The 19,986-nt window shown below is 50.5% G+C and overlaps 1 protein-coding gene across 4 annotated transcripts in view; it reads right to left on the reverse strand.

Moving 5' to 3' along the window:
* The window catches only part of LOC142585251 (uncharacterized), a 788,133-nt gene that overhangs the window by 12,698 nt on the left and 755,449 nt on the right, over positions 1 to 19,986 (reverse strand). For all 4 annotated transcript variants that reach the window (XM_075695850.1, XM_075695854.1, XM_075695851.1 and 1 more), the window contains 8 exons: positions 18,599 to 18,684; positions 14,586 to 14,691; positions 14,277 to 14,341; positions 13,737 to 13,886; positions 4,410 to 4,451; positions 2,485 to 2,572; positions 1,771 to 1,845; positions 176 to 398 (listed from right to left, as the gene is read on the reverse strand). In XM_075695850.1, the coding sequence (XP_075551965.1) occupies positions 176 to 398; positions 1,771 to 1,845; positions 2,485 to 2,572; positions 4,410 to 4,451; positions 13,737 to 13,886; positions 14,277 to 14,341; positions 14,586 to 14,691; positions 18,599 to 18,684 (835 nt within the window). The remainder of the gene's footprint in view (positions 1 to 175; positions 399 to 1,770; positions 1,846 to 2,484; positions 2,573 to 4,409; positions 4,452 to 13,736; positions 13,887 to 14,276; positions 14,342 to 14,585; positions 14,692 to 18,598; positions 18,685 to 19,986) is intronic.

Genomic DNA, 19,986 nt, shown 5'->3' on the forward strand with positions numbered 1-19,986 from the left:
AATTTAATTCATGGCTCCTTAACTTGGTTGCAAACTCCTACAAAGCTTGATCCGAGCTTTGCAACTTTCACAATGTTAGCAACCATGAGCAAAAAGTGAAAGGCTACGGGACCACACTTATCAGTTCTGCTTGTAACTAACAGCACCATAAGTAAGACAAGAAAAGAATGCTCACCATCAGATAGCGTGAACTTGTGGTAGTTCCTCCTGAGAATGAAGGCGCATTTGCAACCCGTGATGACATCCGAGAGCGTAGACAGATCTAGGTTTGAACTCTGTAGCAGCTCGCGCACAAAGTTCATTTTTATACAGTAGGGGAACTCATGCCCTATGAGAGGGTAGGGGGCTTCGTCTTTACCAGTCTTCACCCAGAGCTGGAAGTCGTCTGGATTCGATGCCTGCATGCAAGAAATGTTGGGCCACCATTAATGCACATATTCAGTGCATGGTCTGAGACTTTGAAGAAACACTCAAAGCATAGGTGCAAAAGAAAAATCATTTGAAAATGTATGCCACTCTGAGAAACTGATATACCAAAGACAGTGATGCTGCATAAGTGAGTTCTCACACCCTTCAGCAGTACTAGGGGGCCATTCGCTGGCTGCTCTTAGGAATAAATCATCATCGACGCCGTCTGTGCGTTCTCACCAACACATTCAGCTGCTCCGTGGCTCCCACGCAGGCTGCGCTGCTGCCTGCTCTCTACCACCGCAGCCGTACGTACTATTAGCCGACTTCGAACACGAAGCCAGTAAAACAGTAACAAAAATTGCACATTACTGGCTAAAAAGATGGAGCAACAAGTATTGTCTATTCATGTGAGGTGCACACAAGGTAAGTTTTATTTTATGATAGTTGGTAAGTACATTGGAAAGCAAAAAAAAAAGCACAAAAAATGGGGATTCTGATGCAGGTTGTGTTTGCTTATTGATATCGACTAAGCCCCCACACACCGTCCTTCAGAGCAGCACTATAACTGCCACAAAACGCTCCTTAACAGCTTCACTGTAAAATCAGTCAGCGACGCAGCAGAATGTTTGTGTTTGGGAAAGAGGGGAAGACCCAACTAGTCCCTTCTTTGTCATTGGATACACAGTTATCAGTTTAAGTGAGCAGGATATCAAGTAACCAGCATTAATGAGTGCAGGGCCTGATCATTAGACATTATGACCAGGAAAACAATACTCGTATTGCAACAAAAACTCGAAACCTGCTCAATCCTTTTATGTTTTCAATTAAGTTTATTAAGTTCACCATGTACCTAAGCAGGTGCACTGACGAAATAGTGCTGCCTACAGCATCACCACGAAAACAACTGCATCACACACGTTTCAACAGAACTGCTTGTTGGCCTAGTTGGTGCTTGCTAAAAAGACGTTTTTGCCGCAATTGAACACACAAAAGGAAGACACAGACCTGCTGCCCGTGTTGTCTTTATGTGTCGTCCTTTTGTGTGCGTTCAGTTGCGGCAAAAACGTCTTTTAACACACGTGTTTGTTTGAACATTACTTTTTGTGCACACCTTTATGTAAAGAAACCATAATTCTGTTTCAAGCCGTGTTTATTCAACATTGCATAATGCGAAAAATTGTAACCCCTTAAATCTGCCTTAATTGACATACCATTTGCTTTGCTCTGCCAGCTTTCAGAATATTTATTTGAATTGCAATTGTAAATTGGTTCAAATGAGCATGCCTACGCTGTATATACGTTTCACACAATGCAAAAATATGGAGTGACGCTGCAAGATGTAGAGCCTAAACTACTTACGCTGTCCAGCTTGTGGGTTACAAGATAGATGCAATCCTTCGTTGTGTGGGTGTTTGCGACTCTGATGGTTTCTTGCTGCAGTTCAAGGAAAACCGAGGTTAGAATCTTCAGCAATAAGAATCATGCAAAAGTGCACAGTAATTACGATCACTTTTGCGTTAATATGTGGGGTAAGGAAGGCGTAGTATCAAGCATTTTGAAGCTCCTACATGCCTGGTACCAAAAAACATGCAAGTTTGAAGGAACATTTACACAGGAAGAACTAACAGAAAAATGGCCTCAGTTCTGAGATATGCTGTTATTGAAGAAGCAAAGTCACTGTAAATGAGCACACTGTCAATGACAGTGTGCTCATTTACAAGCTAGAATGAGCTCCATGTGTAATTTTTTCACACTTGTGATAAGAAATAAAAAAAGTATTTCTTAAAAATAAGGAAAAAAGGAAGTCGCTGTGCTGATGACAAGTGAATTGTTTTGTGTTTTATGACTGCAACTTTCTCACCTTCTATGCTAATCGTTATGAGAGTTTAAAGCTTACAGGAAGAACTAAACGTAAGAGGCAGCAGGACCTTATTCAAATTTTTGCTCGCTAAGCACAACATGAAAGTGACCATTGCTTTTGTAGAAGGTGCAACGGAATTTTTAAAGCCGCAATCTGGTTTGAGCAACTACACTATGCAGACCACCTACTATGCAAAATGAAACACGACTTACATATTCGTGTTGCGATACTGGGTCCCAGTAGCTGACCTGCAGAGCTGTTGGCTGGCGCCCTTCTCGCTCCTTCGCCTCAGCTATGAGCCTGCGTACAAGAGATAGGCCATGTATAAAGCACAATGTAGTGACCAAACTATGGTGTCATGTCAGTAATGATATCGCCCTGCTGTACATTACAAATGTATCACAACATGTTTGTAAGCATTTGTAAAACATGTTTGAAAGAAAAAGTGGCTGAGAAGATGTAAAAACCTAATTTTGTTATTTGGTGCTCCAAAGCAATTCGAGCCCACAGAAATGTAAACAGAAAAAAGGAAACTAAGACAAAGTGCTAAAGAACACACGAGCAGTATGCATCGTGTATATAGTAACTGGTGTCGATCTCTGCAGTTTCTATCACATTATAAGTTCCTGAACAGGCTTTGTACTAAGCAGCTTCACGTTGAGCGCAATCCAGACAATACTTCTGAATCATTCTATAGAAAGCTCGCTCCCGAAGCAATGCACCGATGGGGTCACCCGACTCCGAATTTTAGAGCACATGGCTGTAGGCTTATTCAGGCCGCTTCGGTGACAACAACTTAAAACAAACAAGAAACTGCCTTCGCGTTTGAAACTTATTAGTCAATCGGAACGAAAAAATAAACAGGTAGGTTTGCGGAAAGTTTTAGACGTTTTTTTTTTTTTTTTTTGAACGGCGCGAAAAACGAGTACACACGAAAAAAACACCGAATCACGAGCGCAGTCCGCGACGAGTTGCATTGGTAATTAGTTCCGTCATCGACTCTGCGTGAGCTATTTCTCACCAACATCCAACAATTGCACGAACGCAGGGGCGGTTAGCACGCTTCCTGCACACAATTGCGCACATGCGACGTTGCAACCGCGGCAGACAAGGTGCGCCGACCCCTTCGTGCGAACGATGAGAAGGCTACAACTTCACTGCGAAATCGTTCGGGCGGAGTGGACGGCGGATCGTCAGACACGTAAATCGCGGTGGCCCGCAAGCTTTTTTTTTTCCTTTGATAGCTTAACGATACAAACTTTACAAAAACAATTTCTGCAGCATGATTCATTTTGTTTTCAGCGAAGCCTACGCCAACAATAATTCACACAACGTGCTCGAAAATCGCAGTCACCGCGGTCGGTGCATGCGAAATGAAAACTGCGGATATCGCAGCTCAGAAAAACGCAGTGCAACATCACTCCACGTGCAAAAGGGAGAGAGACATTAAAATCGTGAGATCAGTATGAGTTATGAATTTTCATGATTGTCATCGGTGAAAACGGCAGCCTTCTTCTCACTGTATCTAATCGCATACTGCCCACGTAAACAGCTGGTGACTCAGCGGAGTGCAGGTCTGTCGACAACGCAGTCAGGTGCCAGTAACAAAATTACTGATTGTAGCCATGGACTGACAGCAACAAGGGGCAGCATTAAATAAGGTGGTTAGAACGAATACTACGGAACCGGCACCCATGCACTAAGAAGTCTAATGGTGCTTTCGTTAAGGCAAGGCCCAGCAATAATTCTTTTATAAACGGTTATACTGTCGGGGTTGCTTACAAACATTAGCTTTCATTTTCCTCCGGAAACAGGCAAAATTGACAATCAGAACATCCAACTCACTTGCTCTGCAAAATACAAGGCTTGCTGCCGAGCGCTTCCTTGCGCGCTTTGACGAGCTCAAGCAGCAATAGCTTTTGTTGCAAGTTATTGTGCAATTCACAAATGAGGGAAGGAACACCATTTCGGCAAGGTGCGTCAAGCGCTACGCCCTGTAGATTTTTAGCACTACAACTTGTTTCTGAGCCAGCAAAATAGCGACGTCAACGCCGGCAACCGCGGCGGTTATCAGAACGTTCATAGAGTTTTTTTTTTTTTTTAACGCGCTAAACAGACAGGATTACACAATACTTACTGAGCGAACTGGCTGTGCCACAGGTCCCTCGTGGCCGAAGAGCTGAAAAAAGATAAGGGCATTGTGGTCACACCTCCAGACGGTAATGTCACGCAGCACGGGTAAACGCGTCGCACACGCACCAAGCCACGGGTATGCACAAAAGGGCGATCCGTGAAAAAATCTAGGGCACTGTCTGAGGCATTCTTCGTATCCGCACCCGGAAATTGCACCGACAAAGACGACTAGTGCCGAAATGCAACGAAGGCACTCGCGAACTCGTAAAGACCGGCAGGGCGGCTCCACTTCGTATCCGGCGCCTTCTTGCGAATATGCCGACAAGCGCGCGCTCTGGTGGGGACGCAGTGCGCGAGGCTCCTTTTCGGAGTCAAGGCGGTCAAGGTCTGCGCGCGCGCAAAGCAGCGGCTGGCGGCGTCGCGCCCTTACTTGATGATGATGATGACTGGTTCGGAGGAGATTAGAGAGGGCGCCATTTTTTTTCAAGTTTTCGTGGAGCACGGTTTCAGCGGCAGCCGCACACGTGCCGAGTACAAAGTGTCGTACCACGAGAGAAAGGGAACCGCGGTGACACACGGCATCAGTGGCAAGAGGGAGAAAAGGAATAAGAGAGAGTTTCGCATGAGTGGGAGTGGGACTGCTGGCACCAGAAGGATTACAGGGAGGCGCATGGGAAAAGATTCCTCCTCTCCGCCACGTCTGTCGCAGACTGCTTCGTCCGACGCCGCTTCTCACCGCAGCTGGATCGCACAAGACAAAAGGGGGCAAGGGAAACGGAGAGAGTGACCCTGTTGCTTTCACTTTTTTTTTTTTCTACCGCCCGCAGAGAGAGTAGAAAAGCTCGCCGCAGCAAGCCATCAGCTCTTCAGCAATGCTTCTCAGCCTGTCCCTGCACCACTTGGGATGCGGCCAGCGAGGCTGTAGACGGGCGGTAAGCATACGCCATTTCGGGCTCCCCCAAACACGCCTCGCGCTCCTTTAGTTTCTTCCCGAGAGTACGGCTGCAGGTGTTTCGGGGGCGGTGAAGGGGGGTGGGGGTGGCTGCAAAAAGCGCGCGAAAGGCTGCCAATCCCCACCACTGCAAACTTTTTTCAGAGTGGCGCGTTTTCGCGCAGTTACACTTTACGCTCTCCCGTCATTGTCAGTCCCCGAGTTAGGGAAGGCTGCACCGTAAACTTCATGACGGTCGACCCCCGTCTGAGAGGAAGCCCGGGTGCTCCCTGAGCTACGTGTTCCTGGAGCTGAAGCGCTTTCCGGCCACCGACTGAGACGACGGCGAAAAGACATGGGCGTCTCCCCCGCACACCATGAGGCAGAGACCCAAAGAAAGGGACAATCAAGCTGCTTTTCGTTTGCAACCTTCCATTGTCTCTTTTTCCTTGGCTTTCGGAAAAACCAGTCCTCACTCAACGAACAAATGAAACGGTAACTGGACAAACTGAACTTTCCATGAATGAACCTCCACGCTTACTACGACGAGTACGCGACGCACACCCCTTTTTTCATTACCGTCAGGGCAAAGCCCTGACGGTAAAGCTGAACGCGTTTACAAAGATACGGTAGTTGCACCCAACAAGAAAAGATAATTCATCTCGAAAGTATACGCACTTTGCAAAGGGTGCAGTGCAAGCAACAAATGCTGCGAAGTGTCGAGGTAGTCTTTTGGTCGTGGAGTTAGTTATACCGCGTGGAAGACAGAAACCATTCCGTACCACAAAGTGCAGCAGTAGCACGGCGGAGGATCGCCACATGGCTGATACGAAGGCATGGCCGCTCTAATAACTACCGTGTCAAATGACTCTGCCTAAGGAAACAGGAAGGAAACAGGAAGAACTAAAATAGGCTGCCTTCTCCTGAACCACGGCACGAACAAAAACAGCCAGCACCGCTCCCTCGATTCTTGCCTCTTCACTGTACCGACTCCCTGCGGATTGCGAGGTCTAGATGCAGAGTCTAGACACGTCCGCGCTGCTATCGCAGAATGGGCGACAGGGGCATGGACAAGAAAGACCGCTCGCGCCACCCGTCGGGTTCGCCGCCCATTTTTCATCACCACCCGGCGACAAACTCAAATCGCAAAGATCTCCCCCCACCTGTGCCCTCACCAATAGCCCTCACACGTGCGCCATTTGCATGGCTTACACTGAAGCAAAGGTATAGCAAAGGATAGTTGGGAGAACGGGCGGCCGATAGCCTGTCGGTCGCTGTGCCAGGAAAGCGGCGCCAACGCTTTCAGCGATAGAAAGAACAAGGAAGCGCGTCCCCGATTTGAAAAAGGCGCCTGCTTGCCGCCTTCCCCGAGGCTAACCCCAGGCCTTCTTCGTTTCTTCCGTATCGTCCCTGAACGGGAAAGCGCACGGATGGGGGGGGCGGGGGGGGGATGGTTTGTTTGCGGACGTTCGAAAGACGCTACGGCGCGACGACGTGCCGGAGTCCACGTACGCGCAGACAGCGGGAGGCGACGGGAGCCCACGGCGCAAAGAATCACCAGTGGCAGCCCATTGCGGGCCCCAGCTAGACGCCGTAGACGCGAGGAGGGAGATCTCGTCGGCGGGGAAATGCACCTCGTCGGCACCGGAGGCGCTCCGCGCTCCTTTACCTCCCTACCGCCGTCACCTTGTAACGGTTTATTGTTATTTTTTTCCCTCTTTGCTCAGTCCGTTTCTTTCCAGACGCAAATCTGTCGCTGCTTTTGTCTGGCACAGCTTTTGCGTGCAGTATCAACAAGGCGCGCGCGCGCTGCAGTCCTAGCGGGAACGACGACGTGTTCGATATCACGTACACCCGAGGGAGCTGGGAAAGGGAAGAATTCGCTATCGCGGGTGCGATGCCCTCCGGGGGTCTCGAAGTCTGTCAATACCCGCCTTGTACCGGCAACGTTTTGCCCTTGCCCACTATGCTATGCACAGTTTCGCATCTGTCTCTCATCGACTGTTCACATGACGTTGTAGCTGTTCATTTACCACCAAGTCGCCGGCGACCCTTGGAACACGCGTAGCCAGACGGCAGGACAGCGACTAAGGCGGAAGGCTATAGGAGTGAAAAACGAGCTCGTGCTTTCAGGATTACCTGCCAGGGAACGTTCGTGCTTATTGTTACGTCTCAACACGACCAAGGGCCTTAATTAGACGACTAATTACCACCCATTCATCAGCGCCGATCCAGAAGTCAACGCAGCGTTGTCACCGACGGTTGGCGGGTCCACGAAAGGTCCCTCTACCAGTACCTGACAACCTGAACTAATGATGAAATGGGCCAACGTCAAATGCTACCGTGGGAACGGCTTCGACCTCGGCTTCCAAGATTACTGCGCGTTTGCTGATAATGCGGGGTCATATTTAGCACCATCGGAGGTGGAATGCAGCTGAACGATGTGATATCATGGGCGGGATAGTGCGACCGATTCGCTATTGCAATTGGCCGGGATACAGTCATCATATTCCCTAGTCTAGTCGCCTAGGGAAGATGACGGTATTAAATGCGGAGACTTGGTGGAGAGGGGCTGACGTGTCCTGACGTGTCCTGATGTGAACTCAGATGTTTAATATGCTCCTGCATGGAATGGGGCGTCCGTACCCAGAGCCAGTGCAACTATTGTAAAATTAACCATTTTTCCTTCATTCCTACTACCGCACGAACTCTTCGATGAGCTTTGTGAATGCCGGGCCCAAACATCAACTCGAGCTGCAACATTATAACGACGTCACGCATCTGCGTACCATCTATGGAAGCTACGCGTCTTTCTACATGCGATAACGATGTACAAGCGACACCAAGTGGACTCCACCGCCGTACCAACATGCAACAAACACCGTAATTATTAAAACCTAAGCCAATAGCATTTTCTTTTCTTCTTTTAAAGAGAAACGTTAAATTAATAGGGCCGCTTATGTTTGAGGAAAGGGTGCGAACCCTGCCTTACATTGTCGCTCGGTGACTGGCTGTAGCACGTTTGCAGCGTGACTACTTAGGGCCGCTGGTGTAGCCAGCGCCAAACAGGGCACGACATTTGCAGCAGCTTCTGTTTGCACTTACCAAATCCTGTTAAACCAAACGACAGACTAAAAATTAAACAATTTCGACGAAGAAGACAACTTACCGACGCGTCAAGTGATACTAGTACCTCTGTTGTACTATATATATATATATATATATATATATATATATATATATATATATATATATATATATATATATATATATATATATATATATATATACTTTTATTTATACGATTATACGATGCTTTCACCTCCACTGGATATCGGCACAAGATCGAAGCCGTGTTATATTCGAATGAATGCGGTAAACAGCGAGGCACTGAGCACAACAGTCCCGCCGCACTGAGAGAAAACACTGTAGCGCCATCCTCTTGCGGGCTTGCGATGATTCGATTCTCAAGACTGAAATGACAGTGCGGAAGGCAGGGGACGGGAAACGGGCTAACCGAAGCGTAATGTGCACTCTTCGAGTCCGACTATTACGCGCTGCCGGGGCAGTGCCATCAGGCGAAATTACGATTCTTCCGACCTTGGCTGACGCTCCATTACCTCATCGAGCGCACGCTGTTGACGCAAACGCCGGTGGAACCTTCCTCCCCTCTGTATACGCGTCCGCTAGCGATACACGAGGATGGAGTGAGAGTCGCACGCAGCTAGGAGACGCTTGCGGTGCTCCCAGATAAAGCAATTTTCTCTGTCTTCAAAGACAGGCTGATTAGCGACCGCGCCGTGCCTTCTTATGCACATGACCCCACTCCCTACTGCGCACTGTTCCATCTTATTTGTGGGAGCGGCCAACATAACGTCGTTATTGAAGGATAAGGGAAGATAATCCTACGCATTGTCGTAAGAAGACGACCGACATATCCACGGGTGCGTGAGCTGGATATAGCGGTCAACTGGCGAACTTGTACAGAAAGAAAAATCACCGTCAAGTGGAGGCGACGGTTGTAGGTAAAGCAGAAAAGAAAAGCCACGTTCAGATGTTGATAAGCGATCTAACGGCGCTTGACCGCTGCGTCGAAACTGACTTTCCTAAAGCCATGAATCATCGCGTGTTTCTTTTTACAAGCTTCCACTGTCTCGCAAGAAGGAAAAGCCACCGTGTCCTTAATGACGACCCACTTGGGTTGCGCCGGCGACCGGCGGCCGGACGACTCTCCTCCCAGACGCGTGCTACAACTCGAAAACCCCAGCCAACGCGCACGCTATAGGCAAAGACGGTGGAGGCAATGAGTTTTCAATCGGCACGCTACTTCGATTTTTTTTTCTTCTTCTCGTTCTTCTTCGATACTATACGGAGCAGCTATGCTTGGCGAGTCCATTTTGGGAAGCAGTGAATCAAACTCGAAGGGCGGGCCGACAGATTAATGCCACGTAAAGGAAGAAAAAGCTGCGGGACCCAATCGGCGGATAACACGCGAAAGATCGATTCAACAAGCTGTGCCGCTAGGTCAGTCAGGCGGCGTAATCTGCGCCGCAGAAGGGCGGTTCCGCGTGCACGGAAACAGAAAGGTGTGCGTGCGTGTTTGTGTCTGTGTGGAGGGTGTCTTCTTCGGGGCGGGGACAATCAGTCGCCGATTTCACGCTCCAACATCGACGGAGGCGAGAGCACTTCTCGTCGAGGGCGTGTCCCCTGCGCGACCATGCTCACACGCAACGCGAGGAGACCCCCGTACCCCGTGACGACGGCGGGTGGTGGGGGACGTCGAAGTGATAGAAATAAATAGTAATCACATGTGGGTCGTCGCGAACGAAAGTTCGTTTTCCTCCCGCTGCGAGCGGCAGACAATTTAGGTGATGACTCCCGGCGGGGGTGCCAAGGTAGAGTCGCCAAGCCGCGCGGGCTCATCACCGCGCCTACCGTGTATAATTAGGAGGGCGAAGAAGAAGAAATCGCGTTCAGTCCACGTGAGTGAGTGCTCGAACATGCGATGCGCCGCCGCGGTAGTACTCGCGCGCAGAGCGAGCGCAATTAAACAAAGGCGGCCTTAGCCCCGTGACCTAAATGCGCAAGGGCCGCATGTATAAAAAACGCGACGCCCACGGCTAGGTTTGTTTTCTATGCGGTACTTCTCGATCGGGCTGCGCGAGTCGAGGTTGGTAGGGAAAGGAGAGAGGAACACCGAGTGAGAGCAACGGCGAGAGGCGAACGGTTGCCGTGCTAGCGGCATCAGGCATGCCCGGAGCGGAGAACGGATCAGGTCGGCGAAAAGACACTTCGCGAGGTTTGTGCGCTTCAGCGTTTCCCTCTGCCTACCCTTCCCGAACAAAACATGACCCACGTGAGCATCTTGCCAGCAACTGCGAAAGGCCCCGGAGGCTTGCCTCCTTCGAATACGCAGCTCAACGGCAGGGAAGCCCTCCTGCTCGAGTTCGTGGCGCGCGGAATTGGAGGACAACGCCCTTTTCTTATCTGCATTGGCGGCGTCGCCAACTTGCATGCGTTGAAAAATAATGTGGAGCAAGAGGTTGTTAAGGGCTAAGAGAACGGGGAAGGTAGATCGCGCAGTGTTATCCATCAGCATAAAGGAGTGGGAACGTGCGGCTCAGCTCTTAATCTCGAGCCAGCTTTGTCCACCACTCTACCACCCTCCCTCCCTCCTTCAATCGCTCTGCTCAAATTTCGCAACAGAGGTGGTAGGAAAACGAAGTGATGTCGTGCCGGCGTTTTGAGCGACATTAATCAAGTTTCAATTTGCTCCCTACGAGAAATTGGCTTGTCTGCGCCTATACGCCTTTCCTCGAAGTTGCCTCGTTCATCTGACCGCCCGTGCAAAGCCGGCGACGTACTCAATTCTCGCGTATGCATCTAAACGAAACGACCGCATTCTCTTTTCTGCATACAGTTTTCAGAGTAATACTAGTCAGTGCTAACTTTTCTTTTTATCGCTTGCTTTGGCCAACTCGTGGCCACATGAAATGCCGACTGAGAAAAGGGAGGTGCCCAGGCGGTAATTTACGATAAAGTATATTACGAAGTAGAAGGTATACCTTTAGGATGAGGTAACAATATAGGAAATGATATATGCTATGGCATTGTAGAGAAATGGCGGTTGTCTATACCGCGTAGTAAATGCATCACCTGGAAAAACAGCGGACGTTTATCAAACTAAGAAGGAACTTGGAAACCTGAAGCTGCCGTATCGGAAGCTTCGGCTTTAGGGGTAGGGGATGCCTCCATCACAAGAATGGAAAGAAATAAACCGTGCAATAAAAGCACCGGCTCCGCCAAGAAGAAACTATAGCCTAAACAACTTTCTGCGCTCACGAGCCGAGCCCTAGACCCTCCCATACTCTCCAGCGCACTTTCGAAGCGTGCGACGTAACGCTCCAGTTTCACGCGCACATTCGTTACGAAGTTGCGTAAGCACACGCTTGCGGCAGACCTCATCTGTCGCCTTAATAGAGAGGCGCACGGGCATTCGCTCTTTTCTCGAAGCCGACGCGCCATCTGCAGTCGCTGCCCCGAACTTCCCACGGGACGCCATCTACCGGACCGACCCACCGAGCAGCCAACTGACGGCGACGGACGGCGCACAGGGAGGGTGTAGTGGAAGGCGGAGAAGCCCCCAATTCCGAACATCCCGCTTTGCTGACCGTCCCACTAAGAGCCCATTTGGGGCCGCCGTGCCGGAAGCACATCCAAGAGTACGATCGGCTTCAGCCACAGTCACTTTAGGCCGCGCAGTGTACGAGACGCATTAAAAGGGAGCGAGGCACCGCCATCCTTCTCTGATCTATAAGAGCTACGAAGCCGGCTCTATAGTTGCGTGACAAGGACCGAAAAGCCGGCGCCGCCGGCTGCATAGCTTTCGATGCCTTTCGAGCGCTTTCTTTTCGCGTGCAACGCAACCCCTCCGCCCCCCAACACGAGTTTCTACGCAACCGAGGAGTGGGAAGTTTCTGGGGTGGTGAACATTCACGAGATTACAACAGACGACGCAGTGCCTCGGCGTGACCTTCGCCGGCGTGGCAGACTCGAGAACGTCTCTGCCTGTAATAGCCAAGATGCTCTGAAGATTCCCAAAAAGAAAGAAAGACATAACGTCGAGAGGGACTGTACGCGCGATATATATGCGCGATGAACGCAAACCGCGCGGTATTACGGCGCCATGCGTGTCGGAACTTTAGGCGATTACGAGACTTCGGAGAGTTTTATTACGAGGGAGGGACACGTGATAAATGAGGTCAGAGAAGCTATCCCGGTGCATGCGCACGGTCGCGCGTACGTGTCCCGCCGTAAGGGTTCAAGGTGTGTTCGGAGAAAAGCTGTATAAACTTTTAAGACTGGCCGGCAAATTAAGCGCGATCGAATGATTCCGGCGAGATATAAAACAATGCGCTACTGCACGGCGTGCCAAGGTTGTGGCACAGGCATCGACTACGGCGCTCTGCGCTTGGCACGTATAACCCTCCGCACTTGGAAACTTGCTAGAGTATAGGCGAATTAAGCACCATAAATTGGCGCAGTCGACGCTTTCGTAGTGGAAAATACAAGGAAGACTCAATACAAGTCGCCTTTTCGACGTTTACGGTGGTTAGATTACAAAGCTAAGTTTTGGCGAACGGGTAGGAACCCGAACAAAGCATGAAGTCAGCGATGTGCAGTAGAACCGGGAATGTTGGGATGCGGTAGAAAGTATCGGTTGCTGGGCTGTACCGTCCCTAAAGCTGCGGGGCACTCTAGATTAATGTCGACCACCTGGGGTTCTCCAAAACAGAGAAGGATATAAGGAAGGCAGGGGTGTTAACCATTAAAGAGTCTGGTTGGCTACCCTACGCTGGGGGAAGGGAGAAGGGGAAGAGGAGAGAAAAGGGTATAGAGACGTGCAGACTGTTCTCCAAAGTGCAAAATAATCTAAGCAGACGAGCGTATTTACCTGCCGCCCCCACCTGAGCGCGGTTGCAGCGGCCGAGAGTCGAACGCGAGACCTTGAATACTCAGCAGTAGCACGCAAGGTTGATGACACCAACAGGATTCTCTAGTGTAACGTTATTGGCGCTGCCGGTTGCCTTTTATGCGTACGCGGCGACCGGACTATATGTACTTTTGCACGCAGTTTAACTTTATTTTCTTTTTGTTCTTTCGTTTTTAACGTCCCAAGAAGCACACTGGCACATAATCAGGGACGCCGTAGTGGAGGACTCCGGACAAATTTCGACCACCTGGGGTTCTTTAACGTGCACCCAAATCTAAGTACACGAGCGTTTCTCTTTGCATTCCGCCCCCATCGGAATGCGGCCGCCGCGGCCGGGATTCGAACTCTGCGGCCTAGCGCTCAGCAGCCGAACGCCAAGGCCACTGAGCGAGTGCGGCAGCTCTCACCTGAAGGTGACAACGACGTTCGTGGTGGGCCAGCCAATCACGAAGGAGGTGTCCGCGGAGCGCGTCGATTCGCTCACGTCCGCCAGGCAGTTGGAGAGCCACATCTCACAAGTGCGGACCTTCTCCTTTAGCTTGTAGTTGCCAGACGACCTGGAAGAGGGCGCCACGCGGGGACGATCAGCTCAACTGTGCAAGAGACCCCTCCCCCTGCCCAAGTTTACCGCCCGATAAGCGAAGTGTGCAGCTGTTCCACTTCTTAGGCACCTAGATAATGTGAACCAAGTTCACCGTTCTGCGCTCTGAACATATAAAACCCCGTGACCTGATCCGCGCACAAGTGAAACGTTGCAAGTGCGTGACGTATGACATGACATTGCCGATGGACAACGAAGTGTTTCATTTGTGCATATACATGTATCGCAGAAGTTTGCGGACCGCGGTATTTGAGAAAAAGCTAAATATATCTGCAACTTCGCACTCTGCTGCACCCTCGCCAAACCCACTGAGACATCGGTGGCGGGTGCTGACTTGTATACTTACTTAGGTTTTGCGATGAGCAAAACATCGCTGAGCAGGAACAGGTGCCGCTCCTGGTTTTGGAGTCCCTGCAAATAATTTATAAAGAAATCATTGCGATTGGTTGGTACGGAAAACGTCATCGAGTAAAAGAAGAAAACGCATACTGCGGAAGATAGACGAGAGTATTAACAGTTAACGTCAGCGCACGAAAATCACGTTGCACCAATTCATGCGATGCCACTGGTTAGTGCGCAGAATAATAAGCGCATCGTGCACGAGACTGTACACATGTGCTGTCACATGAAGCGACTATAATCAATTGAAGCTTACAATGGAGAACTGGGCCGGCCCATCCATGATGAAGTAGCGCGCGCAGCTCCCGGACGACCTGCTTACATCCTGGAAAACGGCGGTGCAGTCTTTACCGGGTGATGCCCTGCGAGAAGAGAGAAGACGTATTGAGTGGACGAGAACTGTAACAGCCTGCCATGAATGCGTGTGTCTTTTTTATCTTCAAACAGGTTTCGGTCAGATAAGATGAAAACAGCGTTTACTTCATTAGTACTGCAGCCGACGGTATAGACGCGAAACAATAGCACGCATGCGCAAGGACACAAGAGACCAGACAGAGAACAATAGAGAAAACGGACCTAATAACATCGACGGGCAATAAGACATCTGGAACAAAAGCACGGCGTCGCTCCCAAACCTTCCGAGTTCGCTAGTTCCACAGGAACACACGCACAAAAGCATAACAGGAAAGAACGAAGCGAAAATTCAGAAATCTACGCGAAACACTAGCTACGCTAGGCTGTTAGAGATGCATTGATAGCTCGCTCTTTCTCCAACCGCTTCAACAGAAATACCTAGATGCGATTCAAAAATTATATGGTGCGGGTAGCAGCATGATTCAGTGGGCACTTCACGCCTTTAAGCCTAAAACTGTAGTCAAACTAAACACAAAGTTGCAAAAGCAATTTCAACAACTCTTACGCGCAGGTGCTTTCACCAGCACGCTTCATAGGTATGCCGAAAAGGCCACCGTGCAGGCGCCAGTGCGCGTCTCGGATACACGTGACCTCTTCCATCGATCCTCGGCGAGAAATCAGCGTTTGGACAGAGGCGGGCGCCGGTAAACAACGTTTCTCCTTTGTTGCGATAGCTGTCAATCAGGCGAATGATTCAATAACGCTATCAGCGCAATGCGACTCGCCCCCCCCCCCCCCTCTGGTCGAACCGTGATGCACAGAAGACCAAACTAAACAATGCGGGCGCATAGCAGCGCGAAAGCGAATAGATGACCCGGCAGATGTGTGCTTAGAGTGAAACACCCCGCCGCCCACAGGACGTCACGGGACCTCTGCGAGCAGCCGCTGCGCGGGTCGCAGAGCGAGGCCCAGGCATAACTCGGGGTCAATCAAACCGCGCTCAATAATAAAAGCGGCAAAGATGAGCGGCGGCGCATTGGGGAATCATCAGCGGCCGCCTGCTACGGGGAAGAAAGGAGGGAGCCAGTCCATCGTCCTCGAGCAAATACAAGGAGCGCGCGCGCAGCGAAAGAACGCAAGCGCCTCGGTTACGCAAGCCAGCCATGCAGCTCTGCCGGAATGGCCGGCCGGACTGGCCGGCCGGTAGGCACGGCTTCAAGGGCTGCCCACGGAGCCAAGTGGGCTGCTGCTGCTGCTGCTTCGCCTGCGCCGAGGAACCTGAACGGCCTTCGGGCTCCGTTCCTTTCCTTTTTCCCCGACAACCACTCAGGCCGGCTTGTCAGCGGTGCCTACGCGCCACGTCGCTTCATTCGCACAGGACGGCGCGTGTCGTGCGCTCGAAAAAATTGAATTTTCTTTCTGTGTCGTTTCACTCCTCTTCGTGTTTACTTTCAAAATCCAGGTTCCCTCTCGGTCTTTTTTCTTTGTTTGTTAAGTTGGGAGCAGTGAAACGACTCGGCCGTTCGGTTTTACCGACCACGGTGCACTCCGGTTTCTGTTACCGCGAATCCTGCCCAACACGTAATATGGCCTTGAGTTCTTTGTTGACGTTCCTTCAGTCTACATAAAAGCTTTTTTTTTTTTTCGTCAGCTTTCGAAATGAGTTCTTGTGCGGCCCTTGCCTGCTTTTAGATTAGCTTTATTTCGATACAAGAAACTTTCTACAGGAAACAGTGAGTAAAGAATAGGAGATTCGGCGAACGACCCTGGCTTGATAATTGACAGGGCTTGTATATGGAGCACGAACTGCCACTAGCGACGATGTACTACAACAGCTGTGGCCGCCTGCCAGTCAACCTCTGTCTCTTGTAAACAGCGAGACCAATGTTTGCTAAGTAGACTTCGCCGCCGTAGGTGTACGCAGTGCCTGAGGCAAACAACGTAATCGCAGTGACATAGTTTATCTAGAGATTATTCAGCTGCGCGCCAATATGATGGCGGACAACAGCTACGTTAGCTATGTTAGCCGCACGTGATGAGAATCGGACGGCGCGATAAAAAACTGCTTCAAAACCGCGGGGACGTTGGATATTCCTCAAACGACGTTGCGGTTTGGGGCGAAACGAACCAAACTTAGCAGCGCTTCTCTGTGGAACAGACTTGAGATGCTGCAGGAGATCGAGCGCCTGAGGTCCAACGCTAAACTTCCACTGCTCACTTGCCACGAGGTATTGTGACGCTGGTCGCGGCTGAACTGCCGCTGCTTAAGATGCAACCTAAGCGGACACCGAACCCCATCTCGTCTGTCACCTCCCCCCCACCCACTCCCCTCTTCCTCCTTCCTCTTGTATCATTAGTCCGTCCTTACAGCTAGTTTGAAGAAGCCGACTACGGGGCCGACACGTCAAGCACCATCTCACCGAGCGGAACAGCACTTCCCCCGAGGTGAACTGCGCGCACGGCTTCAGCCGAAGTAGACCCACCGCGCGCCTCCGCCTGCCTTGCAAGTCGCGCCCCGCGGGCGCGGCGACGATGGTGGCAGAAGCCGGAGAAAGGCCGGCCGTCTCCCTCAAGGTCGCCCAGGGGTGCCCCAAAGCACGCGCACCCAGCCGCGCTGGGCTCAGCCGCCAAACCTGACCCCGACTCGCGAAACGTCACGACGCCAACGCAAGTATGGGTGCAGCAAGAGGAACGGCGCGTCGGGGGAGAGGAAGCTCCTCATTGAAACCCAAGAGGAGGCCGCTATAATGGCCGGAACCGTCTCACGCATTTACACCCCCTTTCTCTCTCTCTTTAGCTGGTTTTCGTCTTTGTTTCTCGATGCTCTTCTTCGAAGGTGTGCGTTGCCGCCTTCTCTGGCCGGTGTGTATAATTCACGAGAGAAACAAAACATCCGCGCGCGCGCGTGCGCACGCTCTCTCTCTCCACCCCCGCCTTTACAGTGAAGCCCGCCACAGCGCCAGTTACAAACGGAGCCTGCTGCGCGGTGAAAATGACCGCGCGTCCCTCCCCACTTTCATTACAGAGGCGGCCAACGTTTTCTCGGGCCAGAGGGGAAGCGGCCCTAGATACATATTATACTACTACTACGCGGGCGCGCTCTTCCGCAATTACTCAAGGCCGAAAAACAGCACTTCTTCCAAGAACGCTGTTTAAGTATACGTACGCGTGCCATTATCTACGCAGGATTTATTTTTTTCAAAACAAAGCGCGTGGCACACCTTCGGCTCGGGTGCGTTCATTAAGTATTGCGCGGCACTGCAAAGCAGAATTTTTTTCCATCTAGTGACACCACGCTGTGACGTCATTATAACGGCGTCTGCTACGGCCTAGTTAGCTTTTTATCAGTAAATATGAATTTCACCGCATAATAACGGAGCCAATGACTGAAATGAGCAATTTTCAACAACTTTTACGGAGCCCAGAATGGCCAAAATACGAGGAGATACTTTGAAATCCGTGACGTCACACCAGCCTTTGAGTTTCGGCGCGAAATTAACATAAGAAAAATGGAACTGTGACCTAGCTTTTCTCTTCTAGCTGTTCTCGCGGAATTAAAAAAAATTAAATTATGGGCGTTTTAAGTGCCAAAACCACTTTCTGATTATGAGGCACGCCGTAGTGGAGGACTCCGGAAATTTCGACCACCTGGGGTTCTTTAACGTGCACCTATATCTAAGTACACGGGTGTTTTCGCATTTCGCACCCATAGAAATGCGGCGGCCGTGGCCGGGATTCGATCCCTCGACCTCGTGCTCAGCAGCCCAACGATATCGCGGAATTAGTGAACGCAGAGTTCGGAAAGCGTACTTTATTAGCACAAACTGATTAAGCGTATCTCTAGTATCCCTTTAAGATATGCTATGACGAAAACAGCTGGCGTTGAGAAGTAAACACGAATGGAGGCGCACTTACATGTCGGTGACGGACTTCGACTTGCCAGAGAGGGCTCTGTGCAGCTTTGATGCAGCCGCTGACTTTGTTCGAAGCAGGCCCTTCCGCTGCAAAACGGGCAAAAGAAAACAAAAACAAGAAGGAGGGTGAGGGAAGGTTGATATATGAGTCAAATTATTCAAATAAAAGAAAATCAGCAGTAAACCCACCACCGCTTCAAGCACAAGGTAGATCTTAACTAAGTCGCAGGCGCATTGTGAAAGTGAGATCATGTTTCGCGACGCTGCCAAGCAAGAAATAAAAAGAAAGAAGAAGGAAAACGAAACCACAACTAAGTACGCGCATTTGATATAACTCGTAGCCGGTTACAACGCTTCGTAACCGACGATGCACAACTTCGGCGTCACCAGAGGTTCGCTGAACATATTAAAAAAAATGGGGGGGGGGGGGATATTGGGCAACTACGCTCAATTTCGCTCAAGCCGAGGCATGCGTGAAAGACCGGAAACGCGGAGGCTACGCAAAACAGCGAAAGAAGGAAAGAGAGAAGCAAAGAAAGAAAGCGACCAAGTCGCTGCCATTGAAGGAAACGAGTCAGGATCACGTGGTGGGCATTTTTTCCCGCGAAGTCACGCAGGGTGGTCCCTGTCGCGAGTGGTACAGCGGCTTCGCGTGGTGACGCATGTAAACGGTTTGCGCCTTCTAATTACCACGTGGTGTGCTGCGGCAGCTGACACGTTCGCGCGGCAACCATCACCAGCTCAATGCGGTTGTACACCTATAGTTGTCGCCGAAGGGTACAGCGCGCTGCGCAATGAGCGCAGTCGCACGCATGCTTTCTGCAGGCACATACCTTTGCACATACATACCGCTCCCCTTTGGCGCAAGGTGACGCGCGTAAACAGCCGCCTACTAATCAGAGGGCCGCTCTGACAGCCCACGTGGGCGGTTTAAGTGCCGCTGGCCTCGGCTTGGGCGGGCTGTTCACAGCGTAACAGAGCGCTATAGCAAGAAAGGTGTGTACGTTATACGTGTGTGGCCATTCACTTGAAATGTTCATATATTGCAGCGCTGTGTTTCAAGATGTTCGCTGTTTGAGAAAGGAACGGAAACTTACCATTGAAAAAAGGAAAAGCGATACCTTCACAGTCGGTACCTTAGTTTTACTTTGAAAATAGAAGGTAAACGTTTATGGGCGTGTCACACTTCCTTAAGAGAGCGAAAATTTTAATTTGTCTACGTAACGTGATTGTCACGTGATGTTGCCTGGAGCACGGCTGAAAAGAATCTGGCATTTTCGCGCATGATCTCCGACAAAAAGTGTCACAATACAGTGTATAGTTTCTCTGTCATGGGTCTGTCAATTTCAGCGAGACGCGGTATCTAGAGCTGTTCGACATACGTTGCTT

This window comes from Dermacentor variabilis, chromosome 6, assembly GCF_050947875.1.
Source record: "Dermacentor variabilis isolate Ectoservices chromosome 6, ASM5094787v1, whole genome shotgun sequence".
Classification (NCBI taxonomy): Eukaryota; Metazoa; Arthropoda; class Arachnida; order Ixodida; family Ixodidae; genus Dermacentor; species Dermacentor variabilis.